Below are 21,281 nucleotides of genomic sequence, written 5' to 3'. Positions count from 1 at the left end.
CCATCCCAGAAAGGTAGCAGTTAGTTGAATGCAGTCAATTACAGTCATTGGGAAAGGAATGGACAAGGTACAGGGACACAGTACTAGAAGTGGCTAAAGAATGTCTTGGAACAGTAGTGTGTAAAAGTAGAATGAAGCAAACATGTTGGTGGAATGATACAGTCAAGGCAGCCTGTAAAAGGAAAAAGAAGGCGCATCGAAAATGGCTACATACTAGAACTCAGGTAGACAGAGAAAGTTATGTTGAAGAAAGAAACAAAGCCAAACAGATAATTGCAGCATCCAAGAAGAAACCTTGGGAAGACTTTGGAAGCAGGTTGGAGACTATGGGTCAAGCTGCTGGAAAACCATTCTGGATTGTAATTAGCAATCTTCGAAAGGGAGGTAAGAAGGAAATGACAAGTATTTTGGACAGGTCAGGAAAACTGCTGGTGAATCCTGTGGATGCCTTGGGCAGATGGAGGGAGTATTTTGAAGAGTTCCTCAATGTAAGTGAAAATACGATCAGTAATGTTTCAGATTTCGAGGTAGAATGGGATAGGAATGACGATGGAAATAGGATCACATTTGAGGAAGTGGAGAAAATGGTCAATAGATTGCAGTGCAATAAAGCAGCTGGGGTGGATGAAATTAAGTCTGAACTCATCAAATACAGTGGAATGGCTACACAGGATAATTGAAATGGCCTGGGAGTCAGGACAGGTTCCATCAGACTGGACAAAAGCAGTAATCACACCAATCTTTAAACATGGAAACAGAAAAGATTGTAACAACTACAGAGGTATCTCTTTAATCAGCGTTGTGGGTAAAATCTTCTCAGGTATTGTTGAAAGGAAAGTGCGAGTATTAGTTGAGGACCAATTGGATGAAAATCAGTGTGGGTTTAGGCCTCTTAGAGGTTGTCAGGACCAGATCTTTAGCTTACGGCAAATAATGGAGAAGTGTTATGATTGGAACAGGGAATTGTATCTATGCTTTATAGATCTAGAAAAGGCATATGACAGGCTTCCTAGGAGGAAGTTATTGTCTGTTCTAGGAGATTATGGAATAGGAGGCAAACTTTTGCTAGCAATTAAAGGTCTTTACATGGATAGTCAAGCAGCAGTTAGAGTTGACGGTAAATTGAGTTCATGGTTCAGAGTAGTTTCAGGGGTAAGACAAGGCTGCAACCTGTCTCCACTGTTGTTCATATTATTTATGGATCATATGTTGAAAACAATAGACTGGCTGGATGAGATTAAGATATGTGAACACAAAATAAGCAGTCTTGCATATGCGGATGACTTAGTTGTGATGGCAGATTCGATTGAAAGTTTGCAAGTAATATTTCAGAGCTAGATCAGAAATGTAAGGACTATGGTATGGAGATTAGCATCTCCAAAACAAAAGTAATGTCAGTGGGAAAGAAATATAAATGGACTGAGTGCCAAATAGGAGGAACAAAGTTAGAACAGGTGGGTAGTTTCGAGTACTTAGGATGCATATTCTCACAGGATAGCAACATAGTGAAAGAACTGGACGCGAGGTGTAGCAAAGCTAATGCAGAACACTCAGCTACGATCTACTCTCTTCTGCAAGAAGGAAGTCAGTACCAAGACTAAGTTACTGTGCACCGTTCAATCTTTTGACCAACTTTGTTGTATGGGAGCGAAAGCTGCTTGGATTCAGGTTACCTTATCAACAAGGTTAAGGTTACGGATATGAAAGTAGCTGGGATGATTGCAGGTACTAATAGATGGGAACAATGGCAGGAGGGTGTCCACAATGAGGAAATTAAAGAAAAACTGGGAATGAACTCTATAGATGTAGCAGTCAGGGCAAACAGGCTTAGGTGGTGGGGTCATGTTACACGCATGGGAGAAGCAAGGTTACCCAAGAGACTCTTGGGTTCAGCAGTAGAGGGTAGGAGGAGTCGGGGCAGACCAAGGAGAAGGTACCTGGATTCAGTTAAGAATGATTTTGAAGTAATAGGTTTAACATCTGAAGAGTCAACAATGTTAGCATTGAATAGGGGATCGTGGAGGAATTTTATAAGGGGGCTATGCTCCAGACTGAACACTGAAGGGCATAATCAGTCTTAAATGATGATGATGATGATGATGATGATGATAGCTGCTGCTTTCATTGCTTCATCCCTCAGAGCTACCCATTAGTCTTCTACTATATTTCTTTCCACCATTCCTGTCAACTGTTCCCTTATGCTGTCCCTGAAACTCTGTACAACCTCTGGTTTAGTCAGTTTATCCAGGTCCCATCTCCTTAAATTCCCACCTTTTTGCAATTTCTTCAGTTTAATCTACAGTTTTAACCAATAGATTGTGGTCAGAGTCCACATCTGCCCCTGGAAATGACTTACAATTTAAAACCTGGTTCCTAAATCTCTGTCTTACCATTATATATATCTGATACCTTTTAGTATCTCCAGGATTCTTCCCTGTATACAACCTCTTTTATTAAGATTCTTGAACCAGGTGTTAGCTGTGATTAAGTTATGCTCTGTGCAAAATTCTAACAGACAGCTTCCTCTTTCATTTCTTTCCCCCAATCCATATTCACCTATTATGTTTCCTTCTCCCTCTTTTCCTACTGTCAAATTCCAGTCACTCATGACTATTAAATTTTCATCTCCCTTACCTGAATAATTTCTTTTATCTCATCATACATTTCATCATCATCTGCAGAGCTAGTTGGCATATAAACTTGTACTACTGTAGTAGGCATGGGCTTCGTGTGTATCTTGGCCACTATAATACGTTCACTATGCTGTTTGTAGTAACTTACCTGCACTCGTATTTTTTATTCATTATTAAACCTACTCCTGCATTACCCCTATTTGTTTTTGTGTTTATAACCTTGTATTCACCTGACCAGAAGTCTTGTTCCTCCTGCCACCAAACTTCACTAATTCCCACTATGTCTAACTTTAACCTATCCATTTCCCTTTTTAAATTTTCTAACCTGCCTGCCCGATTAAGGGATCTGACATTCCACACTCCGATCCGTAGAATGCCATTTTTCTTTCTTCTGATAACGATGTCCTCCTGATTAGTCCCCACCCGGAGATCCGAATGGGGGACTATTTTACCTCTGGAGTATTTTACCCAAGAGGATGCCATCATCATTTAACCATACAGTAAAGCAGCATGCCCTCGGGAAAAATTACGGCTGTAGTTTCCCCTTGCTTTCAGCTGTTCGCAGTACCACAAGAGCAAGGCCGTTTTGGTTAATGTTACAAGGCCAGATCAGTCAATCATCCAGACTGTTGCCCCTGCAACTACTGAAAAGACTGCTGCCCCTCTTCAGGAACCACATGTTTGTCTTGCCTCTTAACAGATACCCCTCCGTTGTGGTTGCACCTACGGTACGGCTATCTGTATCGTTGAGGCACGCAAGCCTCCCCACCAACGGCAAGGTCCATGGTTCATGGGGGAGATAATCATTACCCAGTTTAATAATATTGACGTGTTAGCTGTTGAATGTTCTTGTTGCGAAGAGTAAAAACTTAAAATTGAGCTCTTTAGTATGAAAATTACCACAAAACAAATTGCTTGTTAAATATTTCCTTCTTTTATGTAATGCTACTTAAATGTTCTTGTTGGGAATTGTAAAAATACTACGAATATGTCGAGGAAATTCTTTACTATAAATATTACAATAAAAACTCACAGGCTTCAGATTAAATATTTTCATCTTCTGCTTGCTTCTGATTCAAATTCTGTAAAAGAAAGAATCAGATGGAAAAAAAAAAAAATTGTAACTAATTCCGATAAGTCCAAAAAATACAGTGAAGTAAGAGAAGCTGTACAAGTACCTTTATACTTTGGAATATTACTATGCAGGAACATGATGTCATCAATCGTCTGTGGTTTCAATGACATGCGTCGGTCCTGCATTATTTGTCCCGCAGCAGAGAAGCTTCTCTCAGAGGGCGCGCTGGACGCTGGAATGCAGTGCACAAAGTATGCGAGTTTGGAAAGACGCGGATAGACGTGTTCACGTCCATGCCACCAAGCTATCAGGTCGATGCCTTCCGAAAATTGGACTTTATCATTCATATATCTGAGAATTTCTCTGATGCCAAGCCAAGATCTCTCGTCGATTCATCTTATGAGGAATCATCAAATTCATTAAAAAGTACTTCAGACTTCTGCTCCTGCTCTCTGCTAAGAAATTTTAGGTTTTTATATTTTGGATTCAAAAGCGTTGCAAGTTTATGGATTACTGTTATATCCCATTTGCTGATAAAAATAGATTTGGCTGTGCTCTTTAAATCTATCAGAAATGGGCTGTCGCCTTTATTTTTTCAAGGAAGGAGAGAAGTTTTAACTTCCACAACACACATAAATAAAGCGTACCTGTTTTGGAGGCTTCGAGATGACAAGAAGCTATTATATATGGTGTCAGAAAGGTTATTATGTCTTCCAACATCCTCTTGTCTATAGAATCAATCAAATTGTCTTGATTTTCCTCTGACAAAATTGACAGAACTTCAAACCATTGTGAATTAATAGACTCAGACATATCAAATTTATTGTTCCATCGTGTGTCTATATCTCCTTTCAATGACTTCCAAAGGCGATTCTGAAGACCAGATCTTTTAAAGAAAGTTGTGATAGCTCGACAGGAATTTATTAGTCGTTGCACGTCACTCTTCTAATCATGTGCTCCAGCACAGTATTAAGAATGTGTGCTGAGCACGAGAGCCTCTTGTATTGGCGAAGTGCTGCCACAATATTTCGACCTCTATCCGTAATGAACACGATGTTATACACAGCGCTGAATAAAATCGAACGACCATAGTATCTTAATTAATTCAAGTTTAATGTTTTCTCCTGTTCTTCTTTTTTTTTAATCTCTCTCAAATTTCTGGTGTACAACACTCGATCCTCAAGTTTCGCTTCTTCATAATTAACATAATGTGCATTCACTCCCATATAGTTTATTTTACGGTACGAATCAGTCCATAAATCGACAGTTAGTGCTCCACCTACATCTCTGAATATATTTTTCACTTCTGTGGAGACAGTTTCACGTAGACGATCGGCTGTTTCCTTCAAATTTCTGGATATGGTGGTTGGATGAGGTAGCAGTTCCTTAGCACTCACTGCACCACACTTGGTCCCCCCATCAATAAGAAACTGTGCCGTCTCAAGAAACCCAGATCCACATGCAACTTCGAATGGTAAAATGACTTTGCTGTCAAGATTGATAAGTTTTTCTGTCACGCCTGTCTTCAAATTTGGCAGAACTTCAGGAACTTACACGTCTCTCTTGGTATGTAAATAAGTAATTATGCTACTTTGTCCAGCCTCACACGAATGTTTTAGCAAATTTGAAGTACCACTTTTGTGTCCAGTGTAGGAATATACTTTTTTACATGCAAAACAAGGCACTATATCTTTTATCTTTTCGTTGCCATCAAATACGTATCCGAATTTTTTTCCAAATTGGCGATTTCAATTTGTTTTTCTTCACTAATGTAAAATCACCTTTTTTCACCTTACACGAAATTGTATCCATCAATATGGTGTTCATTTGAACAAAGAACTCTCACTGATATTGGCAACGATGCACGTTGTCACTCGGTCACTACAAAGCGCTAACTGAAGGCAGCGGAAAATTGCAAAGGGCACCTGTCTGGTAGACAGTGGGCAGGTTTGCCATCCAGAGAGTATTTCACAGGCCACATAAAAGACTCGGTCATGGAAACGGATTAGGCACAGGTCTCTTGGGTACAGCTATGTCGGTTGTAGCCAGGGGCTGGGGACAACAGACATCCGCTCTACTGAGGCCCTGCAAGATTCCAAGAATGTCTACAGACTTGAAGTTTTCAACTAACATTGCAACATACGTACTGGGCAGATGCCTTGTTCAATATCCACAGATGACCCGCGGATATCCACGCCGGTCGTGATTTTATTCACCAAGTAACAAATACCGCGGATATATCTGCAGATATCGCCATCCGCGCACACCTCTACCTATCAAAATTTCAGTAGTAAATCTCTTCGTGATGCGCAATGCCTCTCTTGCAACCAATGATAGCACAAATATTAAAGATATCTTCATGTTACTTTCATATTAAAGAGGGAAAGATGTGCACCACAATACTATCCTTCGTGTAATCAAGTTTAAACACTGGTGAAGAGATTTTTAAACTCTTGAGTGATGAGCTTCTAAGAAAAGGAATTCTATAGAAAAATTGTACTTCATTTGCACATGATAATGCAAATACAGTGGTGGGGACATATTAAAGGAGTTGCTGCTTTTTGGAAGAAGGTTCAACCACACACATGAATAAAAGCTTGTTCAGTTAGCTGCAAAAACAGGTGCAAAAATTCTCAAATATTTCAGTGCTGAAGAATTTTTAATGGACATTTGCTACTCCCTCCAAAAATGTTCAAAAAACTGTCTATGTTTAAAATTTATTCAAATATACATGGCACTAAACCCCATAAACTACTGACTCATATTGTTGCAAAATGGCTGTATTTCCATTAGTCAACAGAAAGAGTAACTGAACAGTGGTAAAATATGATAAAAGTTTTCAGTGAGGAAGCTTCAAAAAGCATAAATAGCTCTCACTTAAGTAGAGTACGCCCTATTCTAAGTGATCCAGTTAGTAAACTATATCTTATTTCCTGGAATAATAGTCTTTTGATACTTACTAAAGCAAATGTATTCCTCCTTATTTACCAAAACAAATGTATTCCTCCAGAAAGAAGAGCCAGTAATTCATAAACTTCATAGCAATCAAAATACCTTATTTTCATATTTGATTGTGAGATTTATCAAACATCAAACCTCCTGCAGTAGCTATTTCTGGTTGTCTGAAGGAACTGAAATTCCAGAAAAATAAATATCACAAAGGGGATGAAGATTTTGTCATTGTTGTAGACACTAGAAGCTACATTCATCATACCAAGCTTCAAAAATCTGTTGTTAGGAAATTTTATGAAGATATCAGAAGTTCCTTTTGTCAGCGCATATAGTTACATCCAACAAAAGTTTCCATTAGATGACAACTTCTTAAAAAATATAGATGTTGTAAGTATTGGATCTAGTAAAAGTTAAACCTTTTTCTTCCATTGTAAAGCTGAGTGAGCTCTTTCCCAACACCCTGAGTGAATATGGGAAGAACAGTAGAATTGGAATTTTCTAGATACTGGTGTGATGGCTTTCCAGCAGCAGAAGAGATGATGATACTCATCTTGTGGTGTTGCAGTTTTTCTTATTTCCATGCTTCCTAAGAAAATGGGATGAGGAATTTCGTTTTATGCAAGGCACCTTTGAAGTCTTGTTTTACCCAGACATGTTTCAGCGCTTTTTGTCCTCTCTTCAAGAGGTTACTTTATTTCCTTTCTGTAAAATTGTTATTACATATTATCATTTAGAGAATATTTGATAAAAAATATTTATATTTGTGAATGAGGTGATTGTTGTCAAATATTATATATAGTTTGTTCACGGTTCACAGCTGAGATATGTTTTACTGAGCTGATGCACTATATATTGTTTATTACAATATGGCTAAAGTTGTGGTTTTTTAACTTATTTCAAAAAAGGATGGGTTTATGCATTAGCTTGTATATCTTACCTGAAGCTACTGAATGTTTATGTTGGTAGCTGTGAGTCTGCTACACAATCTACAACTTGTCATCTGCAAACAGCAACATGTAATTTTTGTCTTTGTTTATTATGTATTTCCGAACAAAAATGAATATGTATTGCATTTTTTCCCTGTAACTTACAGCTAATATTTCTGCTATGTTTTTGTGGGAATGTTTCCTTGCAGTTGGATGTTTTGTACGTTTTCATTTCTTATTTTTTCTGTTAAGTCACATGAGTTCTTTAAACTTTTGTTTTCAGTGTATTTTAAATTATCTGGAGAGAGAGAGAGAGAGAGAGAGAGAGAGAGAGAGAGAGAGAAAGTGTGTGTGTGTGTGTGTGTGTGTGTGTGTGTGTGTGTGTGTGTGTGCGCGTGTGCATGTTTGGCTAAGCAGTAAATTGGTGCTTTGGTAAAGTTTATCAATACACATAGAATTCCAGGTTTGTGAACTTAGGCAATGATTTTAAAGGGGGGTGGTATTTTTCTGGATCATTCTTTTAATCTGTGTGTCTGTAAAAAATGTTGTGTGGTTTTCAGAGTTTTCTGGAAGTTTGTTTGGTATTGGTTTGTTGGATCACTTGTTGATTCTGTGATGTTGTTGCTTTGGAAGAATTCTATTGTTTTGTCATGTATTCCTGTTCTTTTATGATTATGATTGAATTTCCCTTGTCAGATGTTGTGATAATGGCATTTTCTTTCATTAATTTTTTCTGTAGTTTTCTGTAGGTTTTTTATTCAATTGATATTCTGTTTTCTTTTGTAGTGGTTTTGTTCTATTTGATCATGTTTATTATTTCCTCAGCAACTAGTCTCTTGTTAGATTTGCATTGAATTCAGGTGTGTTTAGTTTTTCTTGTTGCTTTATAATGTGTCTTGTTTCTGTTATGATATTCTCTATTGTCCTGTGTGACACCATTGTGTTTATGCCATGTTTTGGACCCTTTTCAAACAGGCTGCTCTCTTGCTCAGGCAATTTTGTATCTGTAAGATTAATCACTGTTTTGTGAAAAGTGTATTTGTTGTATTGGTGATGTTTCCGTGATTTATCATTTTGGTGAGTTTCTTTTGTTGTACTGTATGTTTTCTTTCAATTATGGTATCTACGTATGTTCTAACTGTGTGCATTAATTCATCCAAAAATGGTGAATGTTTGTGATTTGCTAGTTCTACATGAAATCTGCTCTTAAGGTTAGCAACTGTGGATTAGTGTTCCTATTCATAAATAATAATAATTATTTTGGTTAACAAACAGGTTTTGGGATTTCTAACAAATCTGAAATATAGAATTAAAAATACAAACATGAGAACAGAATTGAATCTCTGATTTGCCTGCCAGTGACATTATGCTGGACATCACGTTGTAGCAGTACAAAATCATTTTGTTTCAATAGATCCTGTAGCAATAATAAAGAAAAATAGTATTCTTTTAGTTTGTAAAACCATTAGGCTAAATGTAAAATCATTATTTGTTATTCTGTAGTCATTGTAACAACTTATTCATACATTATTTAAAATATAAAGCCTAATTAAGTTTAGAAATTATGTTTATTCATATTGTCAATGCTAAATTAGTCTGTGCAGCATTTGAGTGGCCCATGTTTCATACTGGTCAACTATCCGGCGAAAGGATTTGTCTTTCAGCTGCCATCAGATAAACGTCCAGAAACCTTAGCAAGGTAAGCCTATTTCTTGCTAACTTATTATGAATATGTAGCTCAGTGAAAGCCTTACACTTTCATACAGTGTAGAGCTATAATACTCTGACATATTACTGTATATACAATGGAAAGGCAGTTGCACATAATCAGGATCAAAGCAGGTTTTTTTTTTTTTTACGTTGTTTCCATTCATAATTTAATCTTCCTGCATCTTCAAGCTTCCTTCTGATTTGTGGCAAATGATACTACATGAATGGTTCATCACTGTAAACAAGCTCCTGTATGAGCTGAATTTGTCTGGTTTTATCATTATGCTTATTTTCAAGACATATCTGAGAGGAACCAGTATGCCACTTGACTCTTTTTGGAATGTACACACTCAGAATTTTGAAACTTTCTCTCTCCACACATAGCTCTCTTCTGTACTGTGTGCCAATAAAGCTGGAATATATTATATCTCCACAATGCTCTCATACTTTCAAATGTGTGACAAAACATCCAGCTCTTCTTTGGATATTTTGTGTTTTCTTCTCTTTCTCCTCTCCCTGATTAGCAGTGCACAAGAATCAGACAAGTGTTTTGTAAGTTACCTCTTCGTAGGTGAATTATAAAAATTACGGAAGAAGTAAAAGTAAAAACGAAGTGTACAATTAGTGTGTTGAGTCACTGACAGGCAAGTAAAGAAGACTGAGAACATTGCTAAACTTTGATCATACAATGTAAACTTTCACGGCCGGTATTGTCTTCACTTAAAACTTCCGGGCTGATAGGCCGTGGTCAAAGTATAAAACTGTCTCCTGTTTGCCGCTTTACCTCTGAGAATGTCTCCCGCAGTCGGAGACGAAACGTCAGGAGACAGTTTTATACTTTGACCACGGCCTATCAGCCCAGAAGTTTTAAGTGAAGATTGCTAAACTTTTGGACAAATCATTCTGCAGAGGTAACAGAATACATGTACATACACATATGTACCTGCATGGCAACATTTTGCTGGCTGTACAATGTGCAATGAGATGGAGGAGTGGGTTGGGAGGGGGAGATAGAACCAAGATAGAGGGAGACTGTGGAATGGAGGGTATGGATGTAGGACTAGTTAAGTTACAGTCGTAGAGCAGGGGAAAAGGCAGATCCGAGGTTGGGGTTAGCAGTGGTTAAGACCTGAATGGTTACAGGATTGAAGGATTCTCGCAAGAAGGACTATTGTTTGCATAATTCAGGGGAGCTTGTGTTGGTGGTGGGAATGATCCAGATGGCACAGATTGTGAAGCACCCAATGAAATCAAGCACATTGTGCTTGGCACCTTGTCTTGCCACTGATTGGTGAACTCTGCTTGCAACCGAAGCTTGACTGTGACAATTCATTTGCACTTTCTTAGAATTCACAGCTTTGCTTTCCCAAGGCTCTGCAATATCATTTCATTCAAGAATGTTAGCCCTACACGGTATACAGGGGAGAAGTTTGGTATGTAGAAGGAGTAGCATTGGCAAATGTCGAGCTGTGAGGGTGGATTGTGATTTGTGTTTGGATAGCTCATTTGATAGAGCACTTGCTCATGAAAGGCAAGGGTCTCAGATCTGAGTCCTGGTCCAGCACCATGTTGTAATCTGGTAGGAAATTTCACATCAGTATACACTCTGTTGCAGAGCGAAGATTCTTCTCTAGGCTGTGGCTAAGTATTTCCCCACAATAATCTGTCAGGAAGTTTCATGTATGTTACAGTTTCATATTGGATATGCCAGTCTTAGCAGTGCATCTTCGAAATTCTTTGATGTCTACTGTCTTGTCTATTTGATAAGGACTCCAAAAATTTGAATAGAAATCTAGAATAGGTGACACTAGTGTCCTGAATGTGGGTTATCAAAGAAATTTGTGACTCAATCCAGAATCCATCCAACTAATATAAATCTTCTATACGCTTTCCCTGCACTTTCTATCCACTTTTCCTTGTTTCATAATTTGACTTTCTTGTATTTCTTGCAAATATTTCAAGAACACTGCAAACTCCAGAAATGTGATGATTTCCTTCCCAGTTCCTACTGTTTTTTGTTTCTACAATCATTTGCCCCCCTTTGGTTTTTTTTTTACTAATTTTATCTGCCTTTTACAACTTGTGATTTGATTTGTTGTTTCTTTTTTTTCCTTTTTTTTCTCTCCTTATTCTATCAATTGCATTTTCTTTCCCTTTTCTTTCCTTTTTCAGTCCATACTAATTCAACTGCATTTCATTTCATAGTCACTTTTCCTTTGCTTCTGAATGATACTGCTTATTTTTCAGTTCCAGATTTGTTTGTTGGTAGCATGCTAGTGTTGATTTTTGTCTTGTACTGTGTTCTGTCCCTGTTTTGCATACTATCCTAAATTATTTTCTTGTGATATGTTTAAATGCTTTCATTTTCTTCAACCTTTTTTACTCCATACTTAAAAAGACAATGATTTTGTAGAAGTGTTTATCTGTATGTTAGTTGATGTGTGATAAGTAATAGTTTTTATTTTCATTTAGTTGACACTGTAATTGATGACAGTTTGTGCTCTAACCCAAGAACACTGTCCTTTATTGCTTGACCAGTACACGCACATGGAAGACAAGGTGCAGTACAGTTAGCTGTGTTCAGCAGGCCAGCGGAGCCTTGTGATCTGGCCTATATAGACATTAGTTCCAACAGGGGATGCAGCCAGCATGCTGTGCATGTAACTGCTGTTGTATTAGCAGTCTGGGTGGCATGTAGTGGCCGAATCGAGCACAAATGTCACACGTGAACTGTGCAGTGGTGCAAACATTAAATTGGCAGTTACAGCACTCCTCTTCCTTTGCAAAGAAGTGAACACTGTGCTCACGTCCATTTCTTCAGTGGTTGTCAAAGATTATTAAGTCGTGCAACATGGCTACCACTGGTGTGTAGTGTTGGAAGTGGCTTGAGCGTGGACAGGTGCAGTGCCCACCTCCCTGTGAGAGGCCATGTGGTAGGACAGGTGATGCTGCCATTGCCACGTCCAGTTCCACCCCCAGGGAAGGACGTTGTGGCAGAATGGCAGAACAGGCGGCCCCAGCTGCAACAGAGGTGTCAGTGGCAGAGATGTTGGCTGCGACACAATGGGAGCCGGGGTTCTGCTGTGGCCCCTGACAGCTGAAGGGGGTACCCACGTCAGAGGAAACAGTTGTGAAAACGTTGGCAGTGGAGACGGGGAAGGTGAGGGCACTGGCCGCAAAGTAGGAGACAGTCGGGCAGATGGAGGACGTGGGGACAGTAGAGGCGTGCCTGTTGCGCAGCCACCCACATGAGCCTCCCTCATCCGTGTGGTCGACACAGAGGGCAAATCCGTGAGCCTAAAAAGATGTGCCAGGCCAGAAGCATTGCGACACTGGTGCTAGCAGATGGCCTGACGTTGGCTGAAGCAGATGTAGTGGAGTCTGGTGCTGACTGTGCAAAAACTCTGCCGGGCTCTTATCGCCAACAGGGGTGAACCTATAAGAACTGAGGAAATAGTAAAGAGCTACTTCCGGTGACACACTCGAAACTTATTTTTTTCATCCGAGTCTTAAATGTTCGTACTAGTCATTCTGCTTCCCCATTTGATTGAGGGTGGAAAGGAGGAACTGTGATGTGGTGAACAGGTGAACACCAGGTTTTTTTTTTTTTTTTTTTTTTTTTTTTTTTTTTTTTTTTTTTTTTTTGTCTGTAATTAGTGTATATATAAGACCTACCATTGCAAACATTTTTTGAAAAAGTTGAAATTGTTGCTGCCACAGAGGTAAACAGGCAATGCACCACATACAGAATCTTAGAATAAGCATCAGTTACAACAATCACGTAGAAACTCAAAAAAGGTCCCGCAAAATCTACATGTATTCACTCCTGTGGCTGCTGTTGATTGGACCGTGGTGACAAAGAACCAAACACACCTGTGTGCTAGTGCTTTTGTATGTGACACACGCTAGTTATTTACGTATTATAAACTCGTAATCTCTCACTGAAATGCAGACGCGTCCACAAACAAGGGACTGGTGTCCTCAGTAGCTAACAACAGTACTCCATTGCAAACAGAGGGACAATTTTGTGATGCGAAATAATTTCTCAGAGGATGAGAGGCACAGCCCAGAAGTTTGTCTAGCTAGTGTTGGACAAAAGAAACAACTCAATTTAACACAGGATCTGCAGCTGCAATTTTAGTGCTAGTAATAGGAAAATCATCAACAATGTTTTGAACTTTCATGTTTAAATGAAAACAAAGTAGTTCCACCTTATCACACTCTTCATCTGGGCCAGTTGACAAATACAACAAGGCATCAGCAATGACATATTGCACCACAGGCCAAAAATGTAACTCATAATTGTATCGTCACAGAAAAGAGCCCACTGTCGTAAGTGACAAGCAGTTTTGTCTGGCAAAGACACCGGACGGCTAAAAAGAGTTCTGTGCTCAGGTGAAACTTAGACCCATATAGAAAGACACAAAATCCACAACAAAAAAAAAAGGCCTTGTGCAAATTTACATCTGTTTCCCGAAATATCTGGAAATATTGCCAAAGGCATTTTTCACAAGCGCCCCAGTGTTTTGCTGCAGTGCCATATGCAGGGAATGGCAGCAGGTATGTTGTTGATGGAACTGCAGGTTGTCCCAATGTGTTAGAAGTACCTACTGTCAGTGGCTGCTGTTGCTCAAGAAGAGATTAAGCACTGCCTCTGTGGAAATTAAACTCAAAGGACCAGTGACTGAAGTGGAATAGATGAAGTTGAACACTGCACTCATTGCCAGAAAAGTGTTCTAACCCAAGAACACTGTAATTTATTACTCGGATAGTGCACACAAGAGGAAGGCAAAGTACAATGCAATTAGCAATACACAAATCACCGGCAGAGGCTGGGTGGGCTCTAGTGGCCAAATGAACCACAAACTTCACTTGCGAACTATGAAGTGGTGCACACATAAATCTGGTAGTTACAGCAGTTTGTGTGTTCAGTAATAATGAGGAGTGTTAGTTCTGCTTAAAACATTTGGGAGTGTGTTTCATGTACATGAACTGTGTGTGAAATAGAAAACATTTATTCTCTATTTTATTATCTTACTTTTACTATTTATTTTTTGTGAAGTATGTGCTGGATTTTTTCTTTTTTCACTGAGAAAACACTGTAAGACAAATGAACTATATGTTCATCTTCCTGTTCATAAATTAGTTTTATATAATTTAATTTGTTGATAAACTTGATTGAAAGATTATTGTGTCTTTATTTCCCATTTCACAGGGATGTATTCAAGCTAACAAATTTTCTAGTATGCAACAATGTAGCACACAATATATATATAACCAGAGGAACTGATTTTTCCTCATCGCATACAAACTCTAAAATTTGCAACACAGTCCGTGTTTATGTGTGGGCGAGGAAATCATCTTCAGGTCTGTATTAGCTGTTTTTCCATTTTTGCTTTTATTGGTTCTCTATTTTCGTACAAAAAGAAGCTTGACAGAAAAAGAAACACTAGAATTTGTAAATGTCAACAAAAGATATTGCAGTGTAAATACATATCAAACAATGTATTTGGAATTTAAGAAACGCAAGATAGCATTTTGGGTACAGAAATGTGATTTTTTTCCTTTCTGACTATTCTGGGTCAATAATAGAAGTAAAAAATGGGCTGATACTTGCCATAAAGGTGACACGTTAAGTTGCAGATAGGCACAATTAAAAGAAACTTACAAATTAACTTTAAGTCACAGCCTTCATTAGAAAAACAAAGACACACACACACACACACACACACACACACACACACACACACACACACACACACACACCATACCTTCACACAAGCAAGTACACCTCACGCATGCATGACCGCCAGCTGTCAGAGTAGTCTACCATATGTGCTTGCTTCCTGTTTGCAACTTATTGTGTCATCTTTATGGTAAATAGCAATCTTATCTTTTCCTTACATTGTTGACATTCCAACCGGGAGTTTCCATTGTTTTATTTGGGATTAATTGTTTCCATACGTCAGTGTTCCACTGAAAGTTGCTTTGTAAGAATTTATCTAAAGCAGTGCTGATTAAAGGTCATAGGAATACTAACTTTATTAGCCACATTGGATTTCTTGAGTCATTCCACATTCAGTTTTTCTTTGATTGGTTCATGCACTCTGCCCAGTACTGTTTCATTCCTTCTGATTGTAACTTTTTCTGTATGTCTTAAACCACTATACTCGTTGAGCGTGTCATTTCTGTTGACAGTTAGTGGTTATTAATTTGTATCTTTTTGCTTTGCATCTTTTATCTGGAGTCCAGCTGACTTAAGATCTTGCAGAATTTCTTGGCTTTATTACGCTTCTGTCTTCTTTCCAAGGCTTCTCATCACACAATGTTGTCACATTATGTCTCTCTGCAGTCACAAGAAGCGGAAGAAATGTGTTCCATTTCTTCTTCATTGTGCTGATGACAGGGTGGTGCTACACTGCATAGATGTTACATAAATTATTTCATTTCATTCGTAGTAAGTGATAACAAAATTGTAATGAAATTCTAGATGTAGTGATAAGATAAATTCTGAAATAATTGTGTTATAAGTTTATAATTACAGCCTTTATGAGGTTGACAATCCTTATAACATGTATAAACAATATTCAAACAATCTGAAATTGAGAAGCTGAAGTCTTATTTTTGTCTCCAATTTAATGTACACTACTGGTCATTAAAATTGATACACCATGAAGATGATGTGCTACAGACACGAAATTTAACCGACAGGAAGAAGATGCTGTGATATGCAAATGATTAGCTTTTCAGAGCATTCACACAAGATTGGCGCCCGTGGCGACACCTACAATGTGCTGTGCCGATTTCTCATACACAAACAGCAGTTGACTGGCGTTGCCTGCTGAAACGCTGTTGTGATGCCACGTGTAAGGAGGAGAAATGCGTACCATCACGTTTCCAACTTTGATAAAGGTTGGATTGTAGCTTATCGCAATTACGGTTTATTGTATCACGAGATTGCTGCTCACATTGGTCGAGATCCAATGACGGTTAGCAGAATATGGAATCGGTGGCTTCAGGAGGGTAATACGGAACGCCGTGCTGGATCCCAACGGCCTCGTATCACTAGCAGTCGAGGTGATAGGCATCTTATCCGCATGGCTGTAACGGATCGTGCAAACATGTCTCGATCCGTGAGTCAACAGATGGGGATGTTTGCAAGACAATAACCATCTGCACGAACAGTTCAATGACGTTTGCAGCAGCATAGACTATCAGCTCGAGACCATGGCTGCGGTTACCCTTGATGCTGCATCACAGACAGGAGCGCCTGCGATGGTGTACTCAACGACGAACCTGGGTGCACGAGGTGGCAAAACATAATTTGTCATCACCATACTGGCATATCACCCGGCGTGGTAGTTCGGGGTGCCATCGGTTACACGTCTCGGTCTCCCCTTGTTCACATCGACAGCACTTTGAACAATGTACGTTACATTTTAGATGTGTTACGACCCGTGGCTCTACCCTTCATTTGATCCATGCAAAACCTTACTTGTCAGCAGGATAATGCACGATTGCATGTTGCAGGTCCTGCATAGGCGTTTCTGGGCACAGAAAATGTTCGACTGCTGCCTTGGCCAGATCTCTCATCAATTGAAAACGTTTGGTCAATGGTGGCCGAACAGCTGGCTCGTCACAATATGCCAGTTACTACTCTTGATGAACTGTGGTATCGTGTTGAAGCTGCATAGGCAGCTGTACCTGTACATGTCATCCAAGCTCTGTTTGACTGAATTCCCAGGCGTATCAAGGCCGTTAATACGAACAGAAGTGGTTGTTCTGGGTACTGATTTGTCAGGATCAATGCACCCAAATTGCGTGAAAATGTAATCACGTGTCAGTTCTAGTATAATATATTTGTCCAATGAATACCCATTTATCATCTGCATTTCTTCTTGGTTGAGCTATTTTAATGGCCAGTAGTGTTATATCTGTAGTGTATCATCATCCCAAGTTTAGAGTTTTATTATATGTACAGATTGATACTGATGTGAGAAAAATAGGACAATTACCTAAACATTATGGTTCTTCTGATCTGGTGCGGAAGCTGTAGAATGAATTGTGTGTAATGTGCTCTATGCCAAGACATGTCATTACTATCTTTCCCACAGAAGATTTTAGAATTCATAGATCACCATGTTATCCTCATACCATAAGGCATCAATCTCTCTTGACAATAAGTCAGTACCTTAAATAATCTCAGATGTTCGGCTGATTTGTACCTTTTGGGATTGGACCACCTCAGAGAAAAGAAAGGCAAAGTAGTTAACAGCTGCAGACTAATATTATCGTGTAAGAAATCATAATGTCTTAACGGCCATGCAGTAGGATTTAGGAATGCCTCAACTAGTGACAAAACAGTTTATTACTTCTGGTATGGCTCAGCAGGGTATGTTTTGTGATCAGACATGTCTTTCTGAATGTGTAGGTCAGTGGTAGTCAAACTGGTCTCTACAGCACACTAGTTGATGTTCCAGCTTTCACGGTTTGTGGCAGCTGGTAGAGGTTTTAAAGACATTTTCATTTGGTTTGCGTAATGTTTTGATGTAAAGTATGTAGTAATTATTATTATTGTTATTATTGTTATTATTATTATTATTATTATTATTATTATTATTATTATTATATGTTTTCACTTGCTGTAACTCTGCTTTATAAATTTTATGAAGTTACTTCCCCACTTCATAAATCACCGTTACTGTGGAACCGATGGTTGGTTAGAAAATTTTATTACTAGCAGAAATACAGAAGTAGGTAAAAAAGTGTAGACAGTCCCCTATTATTAACTAAACTTGTACCACTATGGAATTAGACTAAATGTCATGTATGCTATGTTGTTGAAAACAAATATATTGAGAAAAGCTATAAGTTATAAACAGAAACCAATCAAGAGGTATAAATCTATTTTCTTCAAATTTGAGCTGTATAGGTTCTGAATCACGAAGTCCTGTTTTAGATGGCTATTACTTTTTTGCTGAGGTTTCATTTTCTGATCACTTAGTGATGTGGTGCCATGGAATTTGCTGTTAAGTAACAGAATCACAATATATTTGAAATATATCTTCCTACAATGTATTCTATTACCTTGGCACAAATATGTGTGCCAGTACAGCTCTTTTAATAACAGTGCAATAAGCATTACTCTTCTTGCTAGGATACCCCATACTATTATAAACACTTATAACACAGTAATTGAGTTCACTTGAGGAATGAAAACAATAATTCATCAGTGTTCCTAGACTATAAATATGTTCAAATACTTGTGTAACATACACTACTGGAAAAAAGTGCAACACCCTCATGGACATGGTCATTTTAATGACAAGTGAGGTTACAGGTAGCTCATCATAACAAATTTGGATCACATGAAACACATGTGTCTCAGCAAAGGGTGTGCAGCCACATCAATTCACTGTGTACACCTCCCCCCTCCCCCCCCTCTCCACCGCCCCGACAGCAATGCGGGCATGTGTTCACATGCAAGTGATCATAAAGGTGCCAAGGGGCATCCTGTGACAGACTGTCTCAAAGATGTTGTGCCTGTTGTTGCAGTTTGGCAGTGGTTCCTGCAGGCCCTGTCATGTCACTATTTTCCATGTGTGTTCAATTGGAGAGGGAGCTGGTGATCTTGCTGGCAACAGCAGTTGTTGTACACTACGAATATTATGTCATGTCACAGAAGGCATATGTGAACCTGAATTGTTCTGCTGAAAAACCACATCAGCAACCTGCTGAAGAAATTGCAGGTGTTGTTGTTGTTGTTGTTGCTGTTGTTGTGGGCTGCAGTCCGAAGACTGGCTTGAGAGCTAAGACTGGCTTTGAGTAACTACTGCAATCTACATCCTTCTGAATCTACTTACTGTATTCATCTCTTGGGCTCCCTCTACGATTGTTACTGTCCATGCTTCCTTCCAATACTAAATTGGTGATCCCTTGATGCTTCAGAGTGTGTCCTACCACTCAATCTCTTCTTCTAGTCAAGTTGTGCCACAAATTCCTCTTCCCCTAATTTCCATTCAGTACCTCCTCATTAGTTATGTGATCTATTGATCTAATCTTCAGCATTCCTCTGCAGCACCAAATTTCAAAAGCTTCTATTATCTTCATCTCTAAACAGGTTGCTGTCCATGTTTCACTTTCGTACAAGACAACACTCCATACAGATACTTTCCTAAAAGACTTCCTGACATTAAATCTGTACTTGATGTTAACAAATTTCTCTTCTTCAGAAATGCTTTCCTTGCTATTGACAACCTACATAATGTATCCTCTCTACTTCAACGATCATCAGTTATATTTCTGTCCAAATGGCAAAACTCATCTACTACTTTAAGTGTCATTTCCTAATCTCATTCCCTCAGCATCACCTGATTTAATTTGACAACATTCCATTATCATCATTTTGTTTGTGTTGATGTTCATCTTATATCTTCCTTTCAAGACACTGCCAATTCTCTTCAACTGCTCTTCCAAGTGCTTTGTTGTCTCTGACAGAATTACAATGTAATCAGCAGACCTCAAAAGTTTTATTTCTTCTCCCTGGATTTTAAATCCTACTCCAAATTTTCCTTTTGTTTCCTTTACTGCTTGCTAAATATATAGATTGAATAACATTTGATATAGGCTACAACCCTGTCTCACTCTGTTCCCGTCTAGTTCTCTTCTGAATCACTGCTTCCAATTTGTGCCCCTTGACTCTGCCATCTGATTTCTGTACAGATTATAAATAACCTTTCACTTCTAGCATTTTACTCCTGCCACCTCTACAATTTGAAAGAGAGCATTCCAGTTAACACTATTGAAAGCTTTCTGTAAGTCTAGTAATGCTACAAATTTAGGTTTGCCTTTCCTTAACCTGTCTTCTATGAGAAGGCATGGGGTCAGTATTGCCTCGTATGTTCCTACACTTCTCTGGAATCCAAACTGATCTTTCCTGAGGTTGGGTTCTACCAGCTTTTTCATTTGTCTGTAAAGAATTTGTATTAGTTTTTTTTGCAGCAGTGGCTTATTAATCTGTGGAAAATCCAGGATGGAATGTAACAACACTGGCAGCATGGCATCAGTTGCCTGATGCTGCAGTTGTGTGTGTGTGTGTGTGTGTGTGTGTGTGTGTGTGTGTGTGTGAGAGAGAGAGAGAGAGAGAGAGAGAGAGAGAGAGAGAGAGAGAAATTTTGACGAATACGTTACTGGCTGAAAGCTGTATTTGTGACAGTCTTTGTGTTGAATTGGAATTATTAAGTCTGAGGATATTTCACCTGTCTCATACATCCTGCTCACCAAACGGAAGAGTTTTATCATGGCTGCCTCTCCCAAAGCTGTCAGTAGCTCTAATGGAATGTTTGTCTACTTCCAGGGCCTTGTTTTGACTTGTATCTTTCAGTGCTGTGTCAAATTCTTCATGCAGTTACATATCCCCCATCTCATCTGCGTCTACATCCTCTTGCATTTCCATAATATTGCCCTCAAGTGCATCTCCATTGTATAGATACTCTATATACTCTTTCACCTTTGTGCTTTCCCTCTTTGCTTAGGACTGGTTTTCCATCTGAGCTCTTGATATTCATACAGGTGGTTCTCTTCTCTCCAAAGATCTCTTTAATTTTCCTGTAGGTGTTATCTATTTTACTGCTAATGATATAAGCTTCTACATCCTTACATTTATCTTCTAGCCATTCTTGTTTGGCCATTTTGCACTTTCTGTTGATCTCATTTTTGAGACATTTTGCCTGCTTCATTTACTGAATTTTAATATTTTCTCCTTTCATCAGTTAAATTCAATATCTTTTTTTACCTACTTGATCTTGTTCTGCCTTCAGTATTTCATCTCTCCAAGCTATCTATTCTTCTTCTACTGTATTCCTTTTCCCTGCTCTTGACGATCGATCCCAAATGCTCCTTCTGAAACTCTCTACAACCTCTTGTTCAGTCAGTTTATCTGAGTCCCATCTCCTTAAATTCCTGTCTTTTGGCAGTTTCTTCAGT

The 21,281-nt window shown here is 38.8% G+C and overlaps 1 protein-coding gene across 1 annotated transcript in view; it reads left to right on the top strand.

Annotated features, from left to right (window-relative positions):
* LOC126284881 (GDP-D-glucose phosphorylase 1) overlaps window positions 1-21,281 on the top strand; it is a 104,340-nt gene that overhangs the window by 44,177 nt on the left and 38,882 nt on the right. The window contains exons 4-5 of the mRNA XM_049984133.1: window positions 9,182-9,285; window positions 14,512-14,663. Coding sequence (XP_049840090.1) covers window positions 9,182-9,285; window positions 14,512-14,663 — 256 coding nt within the window. The remainder of the gene's footprint in view (window positions 1-9,181; window positions 9,286-14,511; window positions 14,664-21,281) is intronic.

Source organism: Schistocerca gregaria, chromosome 8 (genome assembly GCF_023897955.1).
Source record: "Schistocerca gregaria isolate iqSchGreg1 chromosome 8, iqSchGreg1.2, whole genome shotgun sequence".
Classification (NCBI taxonomy): Eukaryota; Metazoa; Arthropoda; class Insecta; order Orthoptera; family Acrididae; genus Schistocerca; species Schistocerca gregaria.
The sequence above is the reverse complement of the archived record's forward strand: the minus strand, read 5'-3'. Positions and strand labels throughout refer to the sequence as shown.